Source organism: Diachasma alloeum, unplaced genomic scaffold, assembly GCF_001412515.2.
Source record: "Diachasma alloeum isolate Michigan unplaced genomic scaffold, Dall2.0 Dall_scaffold_00272, whole genome shotgun sequence".
NCBI lineage: Eukaryota > Metazoa > Arthropoda > Insecta > Hymenoptera > Braconidae > Diachasma > Diachasma alloeum.
The window spans coordinates 157,358-181,773 of NW_021680411.1; the positions used below are offsets into that span (position 1 = coordinate 157,358).

Here is a 24,416-nt window from a genome sequence, read left to right on the forward strand (position 1 = left end):
GAGTCTGATCCATCTTATCGCTTCTTATGCCTAATATCGGAGGCCCTAAACAAAGAAGACGAGCCCTGCTGTCATCGGTGGTAACGTCGGTGCTCACCTGCGGCATTTCCATTTGAGCTGATGCACTGCAACTGCAGGAACCACGGCGAAAGGTGGCACCAGTATATCGACTAAGTGCTCTGCGAGTCGCGAGCGCATATCGTACGGTGTCCGAAGACAGAGTGTGCGTCATCGCCGGGATGTTACCGATAGAGGTACTAGCTGAGGACCAGAGATCCTTGTACCAGCGGAAGAGATCTGAAACGCTGAGCCCCGAAGAACTGATCACAGAAGAGAGGCGAAACAGATTAAGGCGATGGCAGATGAAATGGGACAATTCTACCAAAGGGAGGTGGACTCATCGCCTGATCCCAAAGGTGGTTGTCGGGCTAAATCGAAACCATGGGGAGGTCAATTACGATCTGACGCAGATGCTATCGGGACATGGGTGCTTTCGGGCGTATCTCCATAAATTCAAACATGAGGATTCCCCCAAGTGCCCGATCTGCATAGGAGTAGACGAGGATGCAGAGTACGTGTTCTTCACATGCCCTCGTTTTAGCGAGATCCGGAGTGACTGGGAGTCTACACTTGAGAGGCAGGTGTTGCCTGAGAACTTGATGGATGTTTTGCTATCATCACAGGCGAGCTGGGACGCGCAGAGTAACTTTGCAGCCGAAGTCTTGAAGGAGCTGAGGAACGAACCGAAGTCTTAGGAGCTGAGGAACGCAAGCGCAAAGCTGCAGAATAGCTGAGGAATTCATTGGAACCTCCTACCCACACTTAACATCTCAGTGGGGCAGGGGGACGTACATTAAATGAAGTCACGGTGGGAGAGCAAACAGCTGAAACCTCCCTCGCGAAGTAATACTTAACGGTGGATCCGCGAGGGAAAGAAGGGTCGCGAGGAAATCCCGGGGTCAGGGGTATTTTGTCGGTGCGGGCCCCACACAGGGTATGATAGTAATCACCCGGGTTCGATTCCCGACTGGGCGGATCGGGATTTGTTCTCTCTAAATTTTAATTCTATTTGAATTTATTTAATGCCTAAAGGTGGTTAGGCGGCGTGCTGAGTTGAATTTGGAGTGAGAATTTCCGTGGTTCCCGGTAGCTTAGTTGGAAGAGTGCCCGGCGCGTAACTGGGAGACCCAGGTTCGATTCCCGGCTGGGCAGATCGGGTTTTTTTTTCTCTTTAAATTTTAATTCTATTTGAATTTATTTAATGCCTAAAGGTGGTTAGGCGGCGTGCTGAGTTGAATTTGGCGTGAGAATTTCCGTGGTTCCCGGTAGCTTAGTTGGAAGAGTGCCCGGCGCGTAACTGGGAGACCCGGGTTCGAATCCCGGCTGGGCGAATCGGAATTTTTTCTCTCTAAATTTTAATTCTATTTGAATCTATTTGAATTGAGAGAGAAAAAATTCCGATTCGCCCAGCCGGGATTCGAACCCGGGTGTCCCAGTTACGCGCCGGGCACTCTTACTGACTGTCCACTATCGTGCGGTTAGGTACATTCACTCCAAAGACCTCGGAAAAAAAAACATACAAACACCCTCTAAAAATCGCATATTCGGACATTTTAGACCATATTTAGTTACCCTGACACAAAAATTTGGAAACCCAAATTTGAACGATTACAAACCTTCCATTCGGAAGCAAAAATTTCTCGTTTTCTCATGTGCGGCGGATCACATACATCAGAATACTATGTGTGGTTTCAGCCACATACACCACACACCTTTCGCCGGGCCTGCTTGGCTACATCTAACGTGTGAGGAACAAATTCACCTCTCATACGCACTCACATATGAGGATCACACGCACACCTCATATATCGCAATCGTTCCCGAATATTCAGCCATGTGGCTCTCGTATGCTCAATGAATATCTCCGCCTCATCGTGTATATATTCATACCGACTCATCTGTACATATTCATTCCGACAATAAACTAATTACTATTTTGCAACCGTTGCTTCGCGTAGTTGATTCGATATGTTGCCGATCGACCACCACCTCGAATCCCACGAATCAATATTTCCATCAATCAAAATAATTTTGAAGAAAAACGGTCTTTAATTTTTTTTTATATTACTAGTTTACAAAATAAACTTTATTTAAGAAATTTATAATTATCGAAACGATTGTATGTGACTTTCGGGGGCTAGTTCCCCGCTACTGGAATTTTTTTTTTCTATATTGTATTTCAAACTACGTTTTTTAAAGTAAATAGAAAGGTTCGATGAAAACCGGCCTCTGAGGCAATCTCATCTACTCAGAGGACTTTTATGGTTGGACACTTGAATTGCCCAGCGTGACACGGTAGAGGGGGCGAGGTCCACCAGGAGTATCCTATCACATCATCACGAGCCTTTTCAAGCCTCGTGGCATAATAATCCTAATGAATTTCATTCAGATCAGTTCTGGAGGATCTCTCGACTCCTTGAGCATGCTTTCTTCTCCCGAGTATTTCTACTCGGGACAGTCTCAGAGTTATTTGCGAATCACTCGGGGCTCCTCAGAGCCTGGGACGTCGAGAGGTTGATCTGACGGGTAACTACGTTACCCACTTTACGATCACCCACACTCTCAACCACCAGTTACCGCTCCCGTTATCGCGACCCACCATTCCCAGTTACTAAAAGTGTCGGTGCATGGTCGGGCCGACAGGAGTACTACTCAACTCCAGGCCCACGGGTCCACGCGCCTTCACTTTGTACTAGCCGGGTCCGAATAACGCCGGTCACTACGAAGTCGTCACTTCGAGGACCGAAATAATTCCTTTTTCCCAATTGCGGGGAATGCAGGAGCATTCCCCTACACTCGCTACCATCAGTTATGCACCTGGCCACGCTGGGCTATGCCCTCTGTCCCTGGCCATATTTCAAGCCAACACCACAATATACTTCGGATAGATCCTTTCGAATTCTCCATTTGAGCGTCCGCGTTCGACTCAATCGGAATCTTAGGGTGGGTTTTCACTCGTAGCGGACAGTCCGCAAATGACAGCGACTCGTCCGCTAAAGGCGCTAGGTTCATACCTCGGTGAAGATAATTGATTATGGACTAAAGATTGCAATTTGATCATATTATTCCGCGCATGCAAATTAATATCATGATTTAAGAGAACAACCGTATCTGAAAAATGACGGACGTAATTTTTCCAAATCCTGAAGCCGTACACATCAAGAGGTTGAGATTTTCCGCTAGTTCCTTCGGGGATTAATATAGTTAATAATTCTTTATTCCGAGGAGTTGCCTGTTCTATCACTTGAGAGCAATGTCCACTCCATCAATCGATTAACAGTAGACTTTTTGATCCCACGTTTGGAAAAAATACTTCTTCCAGCCAAATTTTAAAGTGCTCTGGAATAGTTGCAATGGGATGAACATTACAATCAGTACAAATAAGTATGTTACATCTTAAGTTTGAAATATCGTCTTACCAGACGTCAATTTCCCTGACTTTGAATCTGTTATGTAAACGTTAGAAGGTCTGAATAGATTCTCCTGAACCCTTGGACCAAACGTTCCGGAAGGTTCCTTGTAAACAATGAAGAGAGGCGACAATAATTTTCCATCTGCTGATATGGTGGGTTGTATGGTATAACTGTGTGTCATTGATGTTACAGATTGTACAATGCATGAGACTTCTTTAGACCCCTCTTCCGCCAAAGTTCGCCCCGAATGCGTTTCCAACTGGAAACCACTCTGATCAGAATTATAGATGTTTTGCAAGCCATAAATCTCAAAATATGGTTTGATCTGTTGCCGGAATTCGTCCGCTGTTTTTTGTAAATCTTTTTGATTTTCCATTGTTTTACGTGTGACGAATTTAGTAATCTTGCGAGATGTGATGCGATGAGCTCTTTTGAAGTAATGTAGCCACCATGCCGATGCCTTGAAACGAATATCTTGACATCCAATATCTCGTTGAGCTTGCAGAGCCCATCTTCGTAGGTCGGCATCATGAACAATTAGCCCCGCATCGATAGCATTTTTCATATTTTTCAACGTATACTCTGATATTCGTTGCAACTTTTCCATATAAGTTCCTCCTTTATTGACTTGATGTGCCCAACGACGTAATTGCTGGACCGATTACACTCTTTTGAATTTATTGGAAACATTTTTTATAGACAGATTTTTCTTTGTTTTTGCACTCCTCCAGTATTCGACTGCTCTTTTTTTATAGTCATAATCTACAAGTTCGTCATCCTCTGAACAACTATCAGATGATTCTTTATGATGTGGTTGGAATTCTGTATCGTTAATTGGTGTCATTTCGATGTCTTTGTATGGCTCTTGGAAATCAAGAGTTGATTCTTCAATAATTTCCACCCCATTATATTCCTCCATAGTTCGTTGCAATATATTCTCGAAATGAGTTGCCAATTCTCGTTCTTCATTAGTCACAGGGGTTTCGTAGCGGAATATTGTGGAATCTGAACCAAACTGTCAGATTTTAAATGGTGTGAAGTTGGAAAATTGAGGTTGGGGGTTTACCACGTGGAGTTGATGTGGCGATATGGTACAAGAGGTAAGTTAAAACTAGAAACTAAAATGATTATTCCTAACTTAATTAATATTTTTATTAGTATTATTATTCTTAATAACCTGCTTGTGAATATTAGTGGTAAATAATCCGGATAAGTGGTGAACTTATCCGGAATGATTTCAGTTCAGTAGGTAACGAGGAACTTTTCAGCCAAAGCAGAAGAATTATCATCGGGTCTTTCAACAATGAAAACGATCTGTGGACCATTTATGGGAGATTCGTGTATGGAAATTGAAGATGAGGTGTGAAGTTTTATTGTTTTGGTAATTATCAGAAGTTATTTGGAGAGATTAAACAATTTTCTGTTGGGAATTTCTGATATTTCCATGTTAGTCAACTGATTATTTGATATAATTCCACTAGTTGATGGGTTAATTAACATGAAAACTGAAAGTGAATTTTATTGAAATAGTTTTTTATTTTGAAATAGTTTTTTAAATGAATATATATATGAATATGTGTGTATGTGTATATGTGTATATGTGTATATGTGTATATGGGTGGTTCTCTGCAAACTGTTATTTTCTCTGTCCTACGTATTTTTTACCGTAAAATGGTGAACAAATTTGAAAAAAATTTTTGGGTCTCAAAAAAATGGTAATTTATATGTTCTATAAAGAAAATTTCATTTTCGAAGCGCTGATTTGGTTCTAGAGTACAAAAACTAGTTGAAATGTCAGTACCGTGGCATGTCCGCGACGTGAAATTTGGCACTTCAACAGTAATTTCCATTTAATATGCAGTTGAAAAAAAATTTCCTGTAGACGAATTGTAGAGAATTATGTCATCTATACATCCGTGTAAAAATTAAGTGGAAATTTTCAAGCTGTGATTGTCAAATCCACTTCAAAGTTTGTCCCATAACTTTATCATATATTTCAAAAGTTCGAATCCCGTTGCCATGGCGCCATTTTCGACATTCCACCATGGCGCGCGCGATTGCATATCACAAAGAAGGGATGAGGCCCAATGTTTACATCGGTGAATTTTCAGTAAACACATTTTTAGTCGTGAAAATCATCAATTGAAAAATTAAAAAGGTAAGTCACAAAATATTTGGTCAGTACCATGGTATTGTAGTTCTCGTGTATCGTGTGATATTTTGGCTCAATTTTCTTTAGACTGATAATATTCAAGTGTCCAAACTTTGTTGTAATTGGAAATTGCACACCGGTATGAAGCACGGTTAGGTTATGTACAAAATGTCAGTACCCTGGCTGTCAGTACCGTGGTTTTATACGGTATTATATGACGGTATTATATAATATGACGGTATTATATATTATATAATACCGTATATAATACCGTATTATATAATATGACGGTATTATATAATACCGTGGTATTGTATGATACAAGATTAAAAAAAAGACTCTGGGGACAGGTTTGAATTTTGAAAAAAACACGTGCGAAAAATGACCATTTACAGAGAATCACCCATATGCTGTCCACCTGACCCAAGGTTGATCCAACCCTGACTCAACCTTGACTCAACCCTGACCCAACCTGGACGCAAACCTGATTCGACCTTAACCTAACGTTGATCCAACTTTAACCCAACCCTGACTCAACCCTAACCCATATTTCGATTTTAAAAAACTATTTCAAGAAAATTAAATTCAGTTTTCATATTAATTAACCCATCAACTGTGGAATTACATAAAATAATCAGTTGATTAACATGGAAATATCAGAAATTCCCAATAGAAAATTGTTTAATATCTCCAAAAATCTCTGATAATTATACCAAAACAATAACACTTCACTCCTCATCCTCGATTTCCAGACACGAAACTCCCATAAATGGTCCAAAGATCGTTTTCATTACTGAAAGACCCGATGATAATTCTTCTCCTTTGGCTGAAAGGTTCCTTGTGACCTGCCGGACTGAAATGATTCCGGAGTTCACCACTTATTCAGATTATTTACCATCAATATCCACAAGCAGGTTATTAAGAATAATAATACTAATAAAAATATTAATTAAGTTAAGAATAATAATTTTAGTTTCTAGTTATAACTTACCTCTTGTATCTCTTATACCATATCCCCACATAAATTCCACGTTGTAAACCCCCAACCTCAATTTTCCAATGTCACACCATTCCAAATCTGACAGTTTGGTTCAGATTCTACAATATTCCGCTACGGTTCCGCGGACAATTTTAGTTGAATCGAAATCGGTGGCCTTCTGCTGAGTAAAATAACGACCAGTTATTGGGCATAACTGTCATCCCAAATTCTCCATTTTCAGGTGAGGAACCTCGTTTTGCTGCCATTCATCTCATTCATCTCCATGGTTATATATGCTAATCCTTCCTGCAGCATATTAGCGTTATCCGGCATTCTAGCATCTCAAACGGCTTGCTCCACTCCCAAAAAGCAAAGCTCTGTCATCGTTACCAAAACAGGCTGTCTTGTTAAAGCCCTAGAAATCGCTCAACGAGCTCGTTGCGTCTCCTTACCAGCCATCGATTTGGATAATGAAAGGAGGAAGGAGACAGCGGGCTTGGACTCGAAATTGGAGGAATAGAATCTCTCCACCAATTCAACACGTGATCACAAGAAACTTAGCAGGTCTCTCAGTGCCCCTGACAGTATCTCAGAACCCCCCTCGGGTCTTCCATCAACGTCTTCCACTTGTTCACCTATGGGTACCCTCCAAAGTCCTGTGGGGCACCGTGAACCCCTCCCTGAGGATGAACACGTGGTTGAGAAAGGCTCAGAAAGGGACATGCTCATGTCGATGCTCTTGAAGGTGAATGAACTCAATGTGGTAGGTAAAATCAAATCTCAGGCGGTTCAGTAATTGATGAGAGAAAATAATAAGCTTATGAAGAATCAGCTCGATGGTTTCAAGAATTGTATCGACGCCAAAGAAAAGCGGACTAATAAACAAAATGAGGTATTGACCCTGAAAATAGCGATCTTGGCAAGTGAATTCATCGAGTTCACGAAGAATTCATTCACCAAGGCTGAGGCTAGAGGAAATAGTGAATAACCTTGAAGTGAACGCAGAAGCTAGAATTACCTCCAGTTTGCAGAGGAAAGTGTTTGCTTTGAAAAAATAACTGAAGAGCAAAGCTTTGTTGGCTTTCCTATGAGGAAGCCAACAGAGTCAAGAATATCTCAGTGAGAGGTCCCTCCCTGGGCTCCTCTACTCCCAAGGAAGCTGTTAGCAACTTTCTCTCTGCAAACTTTCGACTTGGCGACATTGCTTTGGACGTAAGAGAGGTAGTTAATGCGAATACATTTTTAATTGATGCTCTTTCCTCCCTCGAAGCTCGCGAGTGTATTATGAAGAACAAATTCAAATTAGGAACCACCAAAGATAATCATGTCTCCATTGACCCTGATCTTATTCCAAAAGATCAAGAGATATACCGTGAGGTGAGACTGCTCGCTGAAGCTGCCAAACTTCAGGCAAAGTAAGTTAAGATTAGGTATAATATCGCTCTAATAGACGATATCCGGTAGACATCGGATTACATTTGAACAGACTCACACCTAAAATCTAACTGGCCGCTAGATCGTCCACACGTATATGCTCCTCAACAAGTGGCAATTCACCAAAAAATCAATAAGTTTACGCAGATCGATTGTAATTAAATCTCAATTTTCAAACGCGCAAAGTATGGTCAATGTTACACAAAATAATTTTAGTGCGGATTTACAAATTTGGTGTCTTTCACACACAATGCTTCTGAATCCTTCTCCTCATTTAATACCCTTGCGTATCAGTGAGTATGCCAGGTTTTAGTCTCCTGCTATTCGTGACCGGTTCAGAGGAAGAGCTAGTGATGGTTTATTTTGCCTAGTAAATAATGATCTTCATCCAGTCATATTGGAGTCCTGCCCCTGATGGATATTTTTCCGGATACAGTCGCATTCTCGGAATGCCATTATGAAATCGTTCTACTTCTGCCCTACTCGACAACTGGATCCTCCCTCTACTCCAACAAACCATCAATAGCTTGAAATCGAATGGTATTTTCCTCAATGATACTTTCAACTTAGGCGGGGACCTTCGATGTCTCAATTGCTCACTACGAGGACAACATTACTCCCGAAGCCACATATGGTACCAGTGTCAACGAAACCAGGAGCTTCTCAGTGGAGAAAACTGATGCACTGATGTGAGCAGTTGATGTCGTTCATGTTGGAAAATGATTATACTCTACTCGATGGGAGAAACAAATCTGCCACTCCTGTGATATTTATTAATAATAGAAGCTCGAATACCTTTGATCTCATCTGGATAAATGTAGTCAAAATCGAACTCATTCCGGCCCTGGAGTCTTCTTCAAACCTCCTTCGATCTAACCATTTATCAGTATCGCTAACACTGTTGGATGTGTTGGAAGAAATGGTTCCAGTCTCTCCTATCCTCGACACCTTTCGCTCGACCCATCGAAGGAATAATACGGGTGTATCCCTTCTGTGGAATCCTTCTCGCACCATTGAATACGCAACATATCTGAGCTGATCTTCTAGACTCTAAAAGTATTCAATGGACCTCACTGTGGATGGAAAGAATTTTAATCTTCTGGATCGCATCGGAGCAGCTGCACTCGACGTATTAATGGTCAAACCATCTAAAAACCCACATAATTCCCGGAAAGTCCAGCCAAAGCCATCGTTGTTCGATGGTCATCATGTGCGTCGGCAAAGAAAAAGATGATGAAAAAATTCAAAAAATTGTACTCACCTTATCCAGATATCCAGAACGCCAAGAAATTCAAAGAACCCAATAAATCCGTTAAATGATTATCAGAAAAAAGATGAAACTGTTCAGGAAGGCAATTATTGATGGCCTTGCAAATGTTGGAAGTACAATCAGGTTCTGGGATACAGTGAGGAAATATAGCTCAAGAATACTCCTTGAGGATAGAATACATCTCTGCTTGCAATGACCTTCTCTCATGACGTACTTACCTAGAAGTTCTATTCCCCTTGTCATCGAACATAAACTCATCTATGGATGAAGTAAACACCATCCAGGATCTAGATAAGAGTTTGAAATACACCAAGCTAGGGAAATTTCGTGGTGACAATTCCATTTCCAACAAATCTCTATCCGAGAAATGGAGACTCTGCATGCATAATATATTTAATGACATCATCACTTCAGGATATGTCTCGGTGAATTGGGCCTCCAGTAATCTCTGTATGATCTACAAGAAAGGAGATCGTATGGATCCTTTGAACTACAGAGAAATAGCACTCATCAATAATATCACGAAGAATTTTACATGAATATTGAATCAGGGAATTTACGTCTTGGCCAAACTTCACAAGATCATCCTCGAGGAACAGGCTGGGTTCCATCAGAAAAGAGAAGTGATGGATATAGTCTTCACTCTGACATTGAAGTCAGTCTCCGCATGGTCAACGTCATAAAAAACCTATATGACCAAGCCACCATCCAGATAAAATCATGTGAAGGTATTACGGATCGTTTTGACATGAGTGAGGGTGTCTTGCAGGAGAAGAAGTTGAGCCCTCTTTTGTTCAACCTCAACCTCTCAGACATCCAGGCTTTCTTTGGGATGAACGGAGCCAGGGGAGTCGATATCAATGGCATGAAAGACGCAATTCTTTTCTTATACGCTGATGACTTCATAATTCTTGAATTCAGCGCGATTGATCTACGACGCAAATTGAAAATTTTGGAGGATTACTGTAAAATTAACTGTCTGACTGTTAATATAGGGAAGACCAAACTCATGATCTTCAGGAAAGTCGAGCGACTGCCCTCCTCCAACTACGATTCAACTCTCAACGGATCCCTCGTCGAAATTGTGTCCGAGTACACTCATCTTGGAGTCAGATTAACCACTTCTACAACTGATAGGACTACCGCCAACGCAGCTCTATCCAGATCACGTGCTACCTCGGCTTCAGCTTTACGGATTCCGTCCAACATTGGTGCGGACTCCTGGGAAGGTATGAGGAAACTGTCCTGTAGTATTATGACCTCCACCCTGCTGTACACTTCTTCACTGTGAGCTCTTCGAGACCTGGTGACTCTCGAATATGCTCACTTGCACTTCCTCACACGTCTCTTCAATCTCCAGAGAAACCCCAGGTTTTGTCATTCGGCTGGGAACTAGTGTTAGGAAGATTTCCTGCGAGATCATTGAACAAGCTCTCAATTGGGTCATCGAGACTCTCAAGATATTAACTGAAGGCCCAGAGTTTGCCTTCAGAGACTAATCAACATGGCTTCCTCTCCGGCAGCGACCACCACATCCAATGCCAGATATAACTGGGTCTTGCAGCTAAAACACTGTCTCAACGGTATTGATTATTCTGATCTCTGGACAAACCTGAATCCTATCTGGTAGGAGATGAGGATTTCAGATATTCTTCGTCAACTAGCGGAGAGAGGTACGACGACTGTCTCCACTACCTCTCTTCCTCCTCGCTGTTGCGTAAGATCTTTAGAACCTCGCGGGACGACTGTGATGCCTTCCACATGGTAAGATGCCCCATCCAGTTCATGAGAGCTAAAATCCATTTGAGACTATCCTTTGCCTACACGCGATGTCTCACCATCAACAAAATAGATCTCCAGATTGATCCGAACTAGATATACATGTTATGCCCCTAAATAGCATTACGAAATTCCTCTGTTCTTCTGGATAATATGAGAACACGAAAGTGGCACATATTATTCGAAATAAACAGAGAATGAAGGAATGTAAAATCATATGGAAATAATACGCGATTAAGACCCACGTATTATTCGACAAATGTAGATCACTGGGGTGCAACATCAGTACTTTGGGTACCGACGACTGGCCTTTGCGTGCATCTGGAGACGTCACCCGATGCCTCGCAGGAGTGTGACGAAGAACCGTGACCTGATGCAATCGAATCCACGAGGGAATAAAAACTCGTGAATTCGTTGTCTCGTGGCCAGTAATTCGACGATTCTTTAAATCACCTTCTTTGTATTTTATACTCACCTGATACTTTCGGTACCAGACGAAGTCGTTATTTATTTAATAAATCATTACATTATCTTTGAAAACTAATCTTTTAGGAGAGATATTTATTCCTTTTACTATCCGCGTCTGATCTATCCCTTTATCGAACCCATCCGTTCGGGTCCATTAGGACCCGAGCGGATGGGTCGATTAGATACACTTTGTGCATCTCGCCTGACCTGAAAATCTGGTACATATACTCTTCACATGCTCATTCTATGCTTCATTGAGATTTCACTACTTATATAACTATCTTCGAAATCCTAATAATATATCTGAATCTAGTATCTCAGCCTTCTGCTGTTTGAATAATTATAAGGACATTAAAGTCTTATATTTTTTTTTGGAGAAATCATTTCAACTCCGCTCGCTTGAACTAAATGACTGATAGGTTTAGCCTTAATTCAACCGCAATCCTTTCAGTAGATTTTCTTTTCTGTTCTTCCCAAAATATCATGAAGTGCGTTTAAAACTCAAAAAACTTATACTATTTAATTGTAGACGCTGAACCTCTTTGGATCTTTCAAGTTTTCTACTTCGAACCTTGCGCCACTCTATTTTAGATTTACGAACGTGCTTACTCGATCTACTTGCTCCGAATATATTTTTATGTTACCACCGTATTATTAATCTCTAGTTATATTACCTGATTATGTAATTTTACCATGTTTCTTATTATGTAGCGGGTACTCCTTGCACCAATAATACTATCTATTAATTTACAAGAATAAATAAGTAAATGAATAAAAATTCTAACAATTTTTCTTACATCTAGAATATTTTTTTCAATTTAAGAGTAATTCTTCGCTCCTTGAGATTTGCCTCAATGATTATTATATTATTCATATTTCTTTCCTACTACCTTTACGGTTTTATAGGCTCCCTCATCTGCCTTGCCTCTCTCACTTATCTCTTATGATTTTTATCTGCATTACCATGGGCCGTCTTACTCTTAACTCTACCCCAATCAGGCTAGAACTGCAAGGGAAACCATGGAAAACCCCAGTCGTACAGCCGGCCGATAATGCAGGGATTCCACTGTGTCCATTGGTCACACTGACTCAATGGCCACAGTGGTTCTCTACATTCGTGCCTAGCGACTATAGTCCCACGTGGTTAGGTGTGCCTAAGCGGATACCCATCCAAATACTGGGCAGACTGAATGCTGCTTAGCTTGAATGACCGCCGGAGCCACACACTCCCCGCATGACCACTACAGCCACTTGCGTTAATGATTAATTATACCCAATTTTCGGATTTGCTTTAAGAAAATGATTTCCAATAATTTCCAATGGTAATCTTTATTAAAGAACTTCATTAACGATCATAACCAATATACTCATTCTATAGCCCAACATAATTGGAATAATAAGAACTCAACTTGGACCACCTGAATATGACTAGCCTGGCGAAATATGCTTTTTAATGGTTATGTGGCAACAGTATTTGCTTTTCACTGAGGAATGTAAAACACGAAACATTTCGTGTGATATTAATGAGAAAACTGAAAATTTTTACTATAACTGGTACTGCAATTTATTTTTATATAATGGTTCATGGCACGAGAAAAGATGAATTGATGAAGTGGAGGTGTTTTGCCGATATTGTAAAATGTACCTTTCTTTCGATTGTACTACCACCACGGGAACATGTTGAAGGCTACACTAATAATAGAAAAATAACACTCCTATAATTCGGGGGAGCAAGCTAAAAAGTACTAGGTGGCGCTTAACAAAGTCACACGCTTGGGCATTCAAACATTAGGGTGCCAATCGGGTACAGTTTTCACATGGAGCTTCGCAATCCATGCGATACCCCACCATGTAAAGCCCCATCGCCTGCTTCAGTGCACTCTATTCAACCCATTGAAACACGGTTCGCTCCGAGAGCAGACTTTGCCTACCCTTTACTAAAGTATTCTGGGTACACCGAAAGAAAACCAAATGTGGGCCCTGTCCACCACAGAGTCTCATATGCATACATACATACAGAGATTTTTTGGAAACAGCATTTCTTCATGATTCATGACATTTCCAGGCATTTCCATCCAAAATTAGGGAATTGAAAAAAAATCCCAACATATATAGGTTTGGAATCAAAAAAGATTAATTTCGTTGTTTTTTGAACATTCAATAACTTCGATTAGTTGAATTTTGGATGTAATTTTTCTAATATATTTGAAGCGTCACAATAATTTGGTTTTTTAGCAGAACCGCAAAGAAAGTTTTCCCACTCGAGAAGAACTCTTTATTCTCTCATGATATCACAGTTTCGGCTGAATTAATAAAGATATGGGAGGAAAGTAAATCGAAATATTTTGCGTGTACTTCCTAGTCTCATTTTGTCCCGTTCTACGTCATATGCCACAGTAGCTGGGATTCTTTTACCAATGGAATTCGTACGATAATCAAAAGAAAAGCATAAAAATAAGGCATTGGGATTGCATGTAACATCGGTCTTATACCTTCTGTCACACTCTTTGTTTTTTTCAATTGATCTTTCGTTTATTTTTCAATTTTTTTCCAGATGCGTAATAAATAAATATTTACTATTGTTAATCTATTCTCGTATCATCATTCATTTTACTGAGAATAGTTTTACACAATAACCCATTACACTACACCAGTTCTAAAAGTTACCGTCATTAACTACACTAATCCATGACCTAGGTTTTGGATTCTACAATATTCTCACCGTATTGGCAGCAATTCCGGTGGCCTGGGCGGGAGCTTTTGACATGACAACGATGACCTTCATCCTTGCATCGGCTGAATGTGACTTGGAGTTGACATTCATTAGGAAGGGGGCACTCGTTTCCTCCGTCTATCTCGGTACAGTGAATAAAACAAATGTTAATTCTATAATGAAGCAGTCATGAATAAGAAACAGTATACATATTCTCTTTATGTATTCAAAACATAGGAATGACGATGAGTTCATTTTTCTGGAGCTTCGTAACCGATCGCCTTAGTCGTAAAGCTCTGATGCTCATGGGTCTCCTCATCGATGCCCTATGCAACATTTTGTGCTGCACCGTTGAGTCTTATCACGTAATGCTCCTTCTGAAATTTATCACCGGCACCATGTAAGTCTTTCAATGGCACCAGTTTCTCTTATAATGTTTAATTACATGTTTAATTTATTAGTAATGTACCGTCTGTGACACGGATGTGGAATCGGTACTGATTATGCAATCAGCGTTACATTTGGCTGAAAATCCATATGATCCTATATATTTACTGCAATGAACAAAACTGAATAGAAAGTATTGATTGTATACTGTCTATGAAGCCAAAAGCATCTCCTTAACAAAACTTCTAGGTTACTGAAAACAATACGGTTCCATAGCTTGACCCCATTTGTAAAGGGATTCATGAGTGGGTCACTGACGTATCTCCATAAACAAAAAATATATGGACAAGCAGGGTTGCGCGCCTATTCGACAGAACCCATGTGACCGTTGGTTTATTCATCTTTTGTCTTTCTCCCTCTACTAACTCCATTGGTAATAAGCTTCCGAATAGATGTGTAGGAATGGTAAGATCTCTTCTAAGTCTAAGATAAATCTGCCCCTGAAAATCGTTCCCCCTTTTTTGTTTTTCCACGCCGATTCTCCTTTTCTTCGTTATTTCATTGAATATTACATAATATGATATAGAAAAGCACATAAATGTTTATCTTACGATTTTTCATGTCATTTGGGGGGCTTATTCTTGACTTGTATAAAGACGGACTTGTGTGTAAACGTACCCCCGTGCACGGAGCGCCAGAACGATTACCATGTGCATTCCATAAAAGAAGCCTCATTCACACGCGAATCTGCCTTCACACAAGTCGAGAATAACCCGAGCGGAAATTCCGGTCAGGTCTTGATCAAGTTTTGATCTGGTCAGACCCGACCACTGATCAGGTAATGATCAAGTTGACGGAGCTGGTCTTGGTCACGCATGTAACGCCTCTGACCTATCCGGATTTAATCAGGACGAGTGGCTCCGAACTTGATCAAGTTGAATGTATGAAAACCGGATGACCTGTCTGTCAGTATCAATAATAACTAATCCAAAACAAAAGATAATTCGATTCGTTCAGGCCGCCTCTCTTCATGAATCCCTATCCTCATTATCACTGAAAAAGATTGTTATTTTTTTACTGACGCTTGGGGATCGAACCGAGGAACCTATGATTACTAATCCTATCCCCGAACCACTAGGCTATCGCGTTATTACTATTGAGTAAACCGTACATTGCCTATACACCCAAAAAAATTACTTTTGATCAGTCGAAAAACTACTTCTGCCCAGTACAAAGGGCTTTCTGGAGAAAAGGCATATTTTTGTACTTCCTCGAATTCACAAGAGAACTGGATGCGACCATCATGCGTCAAGTGCCGGGATACTGGTGAGAAGTATCTCGGTACTTGTCACAAGACCTTTTGTTACTCGGGACAAGTAAAAAAGATACTTCTACTGAGTACCTGACTGGTTCTTTTCAAAAATACCAAATTAAGTCAATGTAAATAGCAATAGTACTCAAATCCAGTACTCATAATTTTTTTAGGATATCATTCGAGATGACAAATGAAGATCCTGTAGTATATCTAAGACTGACTGAAATGAATATTTCATTTTTCGACTGACGCATACAACTTACCCTCTCCGCATAAGCATATCTGCAGACCACACATCCATGTTTTTGCCAATTATATTATCTGTTTATTTTACAAACATTCTTTGAATAAAGAATTGGAGGCTTTGAAAGCTGAGGATACACAGTTAGCTACAAAGTATACTAATATTAAATCAGAAGCTACCAATGCTCTGAAGGAACGAGATCATAAAATAACGGCTTTGGAGCAGAGGGTTGGAGAATTCAAGGAGCAGTCAAGTCAACATGATATTAGCTTCCTTGATGTCACAGCTAACATGGGTCCGCCCAATCCATAAGGAGCAACAAAACGGATTGTGGTGAGTGCCAGTATTGGAGCGATTGAACCTTATGATAAGGAAGGTGATTGGACACTAGATCGCCCAAAGAAGCACATTTACGAAATTTGACTGTGCCAACGCCGCAAACGATGGTTGATTGTATAAAAACACTTGATAATTTTTTGGGGATTTTTTGAATTTTTTTTCGGGCCGCAGCGAGTTTTGAAAACTCTTATGGCTTTCTACCCGTGGAGGAGGTGAAAAAGTTGATATTGACCATTGCATTGGGTTATTATTAACATTATTGCTAATTATCCATCAAAATTTATTCACAGAAAGGTAAACAATAAAGCCCATATTTTCTCACCTTCTTTCGATCATTTGTTATTGAGTTAAAACACATGAATTTTGCTCAAAACGGAGGTTTTCAATGCCGTTTTAATACGTTTCAGAATACACTAATTCGCTACAAATTTCGTTGGGTGATTGTTCAATTATCCTACTATCGCTTCGGAAAAGAAATATTATTTCGCCTTATTAGAAATTGAATAAAAATGCAAACGAAAATCGTCGAATTTCCTAGGGCGGGACTAAGCCTTTTATTGTCTGTCATTCATCACATTTACCTTTCTATGATCAATACATGGGACATTCCATGTCAACTCAGCCACCCCGGATTTTTTTTTTGTCTAGAAAAAATGATTTGGACGTCCATATATGATGTAAAAAAAATACGCCAACATGCGAAAGATAACCAGTGCACTGGAGAAAATTTTTGTTTCCTAAATTTTCGTGTTTTTCCGCTTTCTAGGGGAGCTGCCTCGTTTTTATTAAGAAATTGATATTTCAATGCATACCTTTGATGAATATGAGTTAGAAAAGAGATTCATCACAATAGAAAAGAGAACCAATGCGTCGGGAAAAAAATTTTCTTTGAAATTTTCGAGTTTTTTCGCTATCTAGGAGAGCTATCCAAAGAAACAAACGTGTCAATCAATATTTTTTGCTCATAACGATGAAAAGGAAAGCCATCATGGAAGAGACAAGCAGTACACCAGAAAAATGTGATTTTTCGCAATTTACTTATTTTTTCTCCTTTTCTTTTTTTCTTCTTCTTTTCAATCTTTTTTTTTGCTTCTTTCACCTTTCAATCGATAGTTCCCCCTTCTGCTAGATGGGGGGGACTATCAACAACATTATAAACCTCTCTCGAAAGACAAAGTAGTCATCCAAAGAAGTGCGAAAAATCGAAAAACATGTTTACTTTTACTGTAACGACCTTTTTACATTTTTCCAATAAGAGGCTATTATTTACCGTCTCCAACTACCACTTGCCCAATTGCACTGATTTACTATACATCTATTCATCACGATTACTGTTTTCTAAGTGCTTTCCGTTTTGTTGTTGTTGTTTGTTTTCGTTTCGGAAAAATTTCTTGGTTTTCCGCAGCCGAATATCGTTTCATTAACAATTGCTCTCCTGGTTTTGGAATGAAACAATGGTGTTTTTAAATGGCTGGAATAGCTTTGGCACTATCAAATCTTTCCCTCAATTCAGTTTTTATATTCTCATGTTCGTCCTTGGTGAAAAAAAAAACATCAATTCCTTTGAAATTCTGTTTTGACCATCAAAACAATGCAGCTGGCGTCAGGATGGGTTCACCATGGACGATTTGCAAGCTTCTACGTCCCGCTTCTCTTTTGAAAATAGCACCCACACCCCGTCACAAGCTCCTTTACCGTGTGCGGTTGCATGGAAATGGGCCTCTGCATCTATTCCAAAATCTGTCTTGTGATGCAGAAGATTAGCCATTTGGTAACGATTCTTGTAATGTTGTGCAGCTCCATCGGTGACATAGATGATTCTCTCGACATCTTTGCAGTTATTCTTCACATGTTGTATTAGGATTTTCTGTACCAAGTAAACAGCTGCGGTATCGTGAGTAGTACTATCTGACAAAACAACTAAACTCCGATGCTGGATCTCGTTTCCTTCGCGATAGTAGTAAACAACGGGATGGACTGTGACAACATTGGTCATTGTTGTAGTGGAAGGATTGAGCAGCATCTTGAGCCACAAAGGCATAATTTTCTGAGAAATCACAGTGCACTAGTACTTCGCCGTTATTCAAATTCTCTTTTCGATCTTTAACAAAAGCTGATTGTTCTTTAGCGATGAAGTGATGGGGTTTTAATACTTTTAATCGTTCCACAAGAAGATCGACGAAGTCATCAATCGCAAGCGTTTGTGTCTGCAAGGTACTTGGCCGCTTTATCGTTGTTATTTTCATCGTCGTCCTATTCCATGATGACATTATATCAATGTGATAAAATTTTTCATCATCGACTATCCTCTGTAATTCTTTTGACCTCATTCTTACAACATACGATAATAGGAATCAGATTCATAAATATTCCTTGAGTATTAGAAAATGGAAAAATTCAAGGAGAAAACTTTTCCTCAGTTGGAGAGTACCCCCACTAGGGAGCATGTACTACCAATTCAATGATATACCTATTAGAAATGAGGGAAAAACTGAGCACCCCCATTTATTGAGGTTCAGTACTAGTTCCCAACATTAATTTTATCGAATTTTCATGTGACTGAGTCCTCAATCGCACTCGCGTAGCGCTGAGTCGCTTTCTCTACCGACTCTGTGGACACCAGAGTTCAAGTCTCCGTCAGAGATTTTTATCTACTTTAGACGCAAGTCTAGTCTGCGAAAGGTTGCCAGTTACATGCCCAGTGGAAGCGGAATTTTGAACGGAAGGCACTGGGGAGCGGGAGATTGCTAATAGATCTTCATCTGTACCTGCATGGGTTTTCTGTGGTTTCCCATGCTACTCCCATGTTCTATAAGAATGCGGTACAGTGTAGAATCGATAGCCGCATGCATAGGGTTGGATAGAGTACTGACGTGAGACCTGGGACTCAAGAGACCTTGACAAAAAAAAATAGAATGAAATTTCAATTTGAATTGAATTAAAAAGGGGTTTTTGGGGTGATGTTTGCAAAGACAAGAATCGTAAGGGGCAGATGAGAGCGTCGGCGAAAATGGTCACACGGGGGACCATTATCGTTCGTTCTGTTCCACTTTCCTGTTTGACACTTATGGAACTTCGATAATGTTTTGCAGTGTAGCCGTTGTGTTTTCTTTTGGTTTCTCTTCTTCAACTCTCACGTTTTTTTTAACTTCATGATCCTTTCTCCATACTTCCGTCTACCTCTTATGGCCCTATCGCTCTTCCTCTTAACTCCGAAAAAAGTTTTATTTTTGTAATTATGAATAACGAATTGATAATCAAATAATGACCGAATTTGTGATCATGTGATTACCGAGTTAGTCATCGGGTGATAACCAAAACGGAAATGTTTTTTTTTTCATTTATTGGGAGATTATCGAGATATCCAGTGAAATGAATTAAATGTAAAGAATCGCATGACTAATTCAATGCATCTCAATTTATATTCCTATAAATCGTAGTTCTGAGGATATGAGCACCTAAATGCATGCGTTGCACTAGTTAGAGCGATAACAAACGAAGCAGGTGTGTCAGTAGTCAGTAACTGCTGCGATAATTCCCGGAATATTGAAGTCGGTACTTATAGTTGGAGCGATATAAAACGCAATGACTGAGCGATAGAAAACGCAATCAAATGTAGCAACTGCGTTGGTAATTGCTGCCGTAATCGTAGCAATATTAATTGTGTAAGTTTGAGCAATAGGCAATGCAATAACTGGGATGGTAGCGGCGGTGATAATCCCAGCGATATTCATGGCGTTACTTGGAGCGATAGCAAATATGATGACAGTAGTAGCTTCTGCGATAATTGCAGCAATACGAGTTGCGCTAACAAGATCGATACTAAGTCGATACAAAGTGAGAAAACTACAGAGTAGATGCTACCCCCATCGCAGCCATATTGATTGTGGTAGTTTTGGGGGCTATAAGTGTGGCGGTAGCTGCTACAGGCAGCAATAGTGACGAGAGGAACTTCCATAATTGAGATGATAATGGGTGTGTTACTTCTAGTGACAACTATAGCTATGATTGAGGCGACGTAAAATGCAATGACTGAGGTGATAGCAATCATTAATGAAAAAAAAATACAGTGGCGACTCAGGCCATTTCAGTGATAATTTTTTTTCACGCTTCTGCTGGGCCAATCACGATCTCCAAATTGGAGATTGGTTCCCAGCGAGGTTTTCAATGATATTGAATGTGATTTCTGTGGCTTCACCACAGCCACCATTTCAGTGATTCCGTAAGTGTAGCTCGATCTGGCACCATAACATGGTGTAGACTACAAATATCTTACTCATCGGCTCTAATGACGTATGAGTTTTATCATCATCGTATTCCGGGCATTGCTGTGACTTTTTATCGGTGTGGAGACTCCAACACCATCAACCAGCTAATTATGGTCTAAATTTTTCATCCGTGCAATGCGAGAGGGCAAAATAAGATTATCGGTGGAAGACATGAATTTCGCCCTCAACCAAACATGAATGATGATGATTTCTTAGTCGTATTACATACATCATATGACACTTATTGTGTTGATTGCATGAAATTAACAATTCCCTTAGGTGGGAGATCAATAATATCAGATGAGTCCATTGGACGCTGAGTCTCCCGGTTGAATTTGAGTAGTGTGAAGAAAAAGGGAAAACTTCGTAGATATAAATATCTCACGTAGATAAAAATGTAATCTGTGATTTTTTTTTTACAGAATTCAAATTTCTATAGAATCAAAATTGATCCTCATTGTTTCAACATTGAACCTCAATTATTAATATGAAAGTTCTATTTTACATATATGTGTATCTACATATATAACAGAGAAATATAATCGTATGGATTATTCTCTTGAGGAATGGTACCATAACCTTGGAATGGAACCTTTTTAAAGAGAAATTGATTGAGAATAATTATGTAGACACATTATTCTCATGAAAACTTTCATTATAGCCTCAATGAAATTATGCCGATATTGATATTCACAACATTTGAAGTGATGATGAGACCTGTCAACTGGGAGTGTCGTATGGACTATCAGTTGCTTGACTTTACCATCTCATGAGATCCCAAGAGCGGACAGAATCAGCCGGTAAACAAATGTCACTAGACTCTCTTTTCAAGTCAATTGATACATGTATTCATTCATCAGAAGTCGGTGGATTCATTAGTACGTAACGCCCCCCCCCCCCATATTATTCTTGCTGGGAGATTCAATTGTCCACAAAGAAGGGCTCATCCAGGTCATTCTCCTGATTTTGATAATTACGCATATCATATCATAACACATCTTAATGTCGATAATTCGAGTAGAATATTACCACGTATGGGACATTCCATGTCAACTAGACAGTGATCATGCAAAATTTCGTTGCCCTGCCACTTTTTGTTTCTGAGATAATCATTATGAAACTTGAAATTTTCAAAAAATCATTACTTCTGAATGGAGTATCCGATTTTCATAAATAAAAAGAGAAAATTTTCGTTTTTTTTCGTACATCAAGATAAAAAATACCTTAGAGCCATCAAGGAGCTCCTAGACCGGTTTTTCGAGAATTTTTCGCGTTTTGATTTTTTTTTCACTCTAGGGCCGCTCGATAGTCGATCGAAATATTTTTTTTATGATAGAGGATGTCCTTATATGATATGAAAAAAATACGCCATAATAGAAGAGCGAAGCAATGCACCGGAAAAAAATTTTTTTTTCGAAATTTTTGGGTTTTTCAGTTTTTAGGGGAGATCCATCGGTTTTTTTTTGAGAAATGAGTCTGTCAACCATTATTTTTCGTTCATATATAGGGTGTCCCATAGTATGTGACAAAAGTAAATTGCGAATAACTTGAATACGGTTAAGTCTAATAATTATTGTTTTTTTTATTGTACACAGAACATTCGGCAAATTATAATACAATCCCTTCCAAGTGTCCGCCATCACTTGTACTACAGAACTCTATCCTACGCTCGAAACTGGTATAGATGCGCTGTATTATGTTTTCATCAATAGCTCGGACAGCATCCCTAATTGCGTCTTGCAACTCTTCCACAGTCGTCGGATGCTTTTCATAGCACTTGTCCTTGAGAAAACCTCACAGGCAAAAATCACAGGGATTTAAGTCAGGACTGTAAGGCGGCCATTCGATGTCCCCATGGGCATACTTAGAGTAACCTAAACCTAACACACGAGTGCCGTAAACGGAAAAAAGTGTTTCAAATACTCCAGTAGTCCTGTGTGGGGCGGCACCATCTTGCATGAAGTAGAAATTCTTGACTAATTGATTTTTTCGTGCCCAAGGAAAGAAGTTCTTTTTCAAGAACTCACAGTAAATGTCAGCATTAATTGTCCGACTCTCGAGGAATTCAAGGAAAACACCCTTTATGGTGACTGCTGCCCATGCAGTAACTTTTTTCGGGTGTGAGGACTTGGTTTCAACGACGTGAGGTGACTCAGTCCCCCAAAAGCGAAAATTTTGTTTATTTACCAAGCCACCTAAGTAGAAATGTGCTTAGTCAGACAAGATGATATTCTGTGCCTTCATCCTCTTGGATTCAAAAAGATTGTAAAGTTCTTGGCAAAATTCCACACGATGAACCATCGCTTCTTCAGTTAAAAATTGATGTACAGAAATTGTGAAGTGAAGTTTTCGAGACTTTCAAGGTTTGTAAAGCCTTCCGAAGAGTATCATTTGGATATTTTTTGAAATGTTCTTCAGTTGTGCGGATAACCTCATCTGTGGTTACAGTAGGTGAAGGGCCAGGATTCTCATGCCTCCTATCGTCTAGTGTACCGTATTGATCAAATTTCTCAATTAACCTGAAAATACCCATGAATTGGTCGAAAAATGCGTAAATCTTCAAAAAAAAAAGAAAAAAAAATTTTGGTTATCTAGTTCATTCACTCTATTTACCGTCTGAGACTCGAATCAGACACTCCAGTGTGTGTGCCATACTTAGAATGAAATGCTCTTATTGCTGCAGTAGTTGATATTACCTCTTCGGTAATATGATTTGATGAGGAATGAATTTTGTTCAGTGGTTAGGTTTTCCACTTTAGTGTTCTAATTCGCGAGCGACTGAAGTATGGATGAAATTTGCGGAGAGTCTCCACTTCAACCATATATTAGACTTTAGACTGCGCTGTCACCTTGCGGTATACAACGCAATTTACTTTTGTCACATACTATGGGACACCCTATGATGACATAAAGCTACACCATCATGTAACAGAGAAAGAGCGCGCCGAAAAAAAATTTTTTCGTCGAAATTTTTACTAGAATGGTAGATAGTTGAATTGAACATTATCATCATCGGAAGTTTGCTAAATTATGATCAAACAAATGAGAGGAAGAAACAAACGGAATCAATTAATTGATTTATCATCATCAGTCGGTTCCAAGGCTTTAATTCTAGGAGAAAACTTCAATTGCTCGAATGATTTTTTATCACCATCCGATTCTGTGTGGATGGATTACCGAGCTCCTATCTTATTCTATTCTTGCAACGAGGTAAGGAATTTTCACGTTGATTATATAGAAATGATCTTTATTCTCGGAATTGATATCTTCGGATTTCATAGAATGCCGCGGAGTGATAGATGTGCGAATCCAATGCGGGCTCCTGGTGAGAAGGGACACCTCGGTTATAATTTACGTCCGATTTCCTTGACACTACACGAGAAATTTCCTTTTCTACCATTGTCTGCGAAAATCTGTGGTCAATGCCGAACGAGAGCGGTAACTTATGTCATTCCTCCATCTATCCCCACAGTTAAACTTAATGCTACACATCTTCAGCGGTTGGAAACTCCACCCGATATATCAATGCTCCAAGCCAAAACATGTGACCTAAGTCTGGATGTGATGAACAGTTCTCTGAGATCAGGTCGATCTT

The 24,416-nt window shown here is 39.8% G+C and overlaps 1 protein-coding gene and 1 non-coding gene across 2 annotated transcripts in view; both read left to right on the forward strand.

Annotated features, from left to right (window-relative positions):
- LOC107037935 (synaptic vesicle glycoprotein 2B) overlaps window positions 1–24,416 on the forward strand; it is a gene marked incomplete at its 3' end in the record, with an annotated part of 224,401 nt that overhangs the window by 134,027 nt on the left and 65,958 nt on the right. Inside the window, 2 exon segments of the mRNA XM_015256768.1 lie at window positions 14,253–14,414; window positions 14,506–14,668. Coding sequence (XP_015112254.1) covers window positions 14,253–14,414; window positions 14,506–14,668 — 325 coding nt within the window.
- Trnat-cgu lies at window positions 1,320–1,391 on the forward strand. Its single transcript has one exon. It is a non-coding gene; the product is annotated as a tRNA-Thr (tRNA).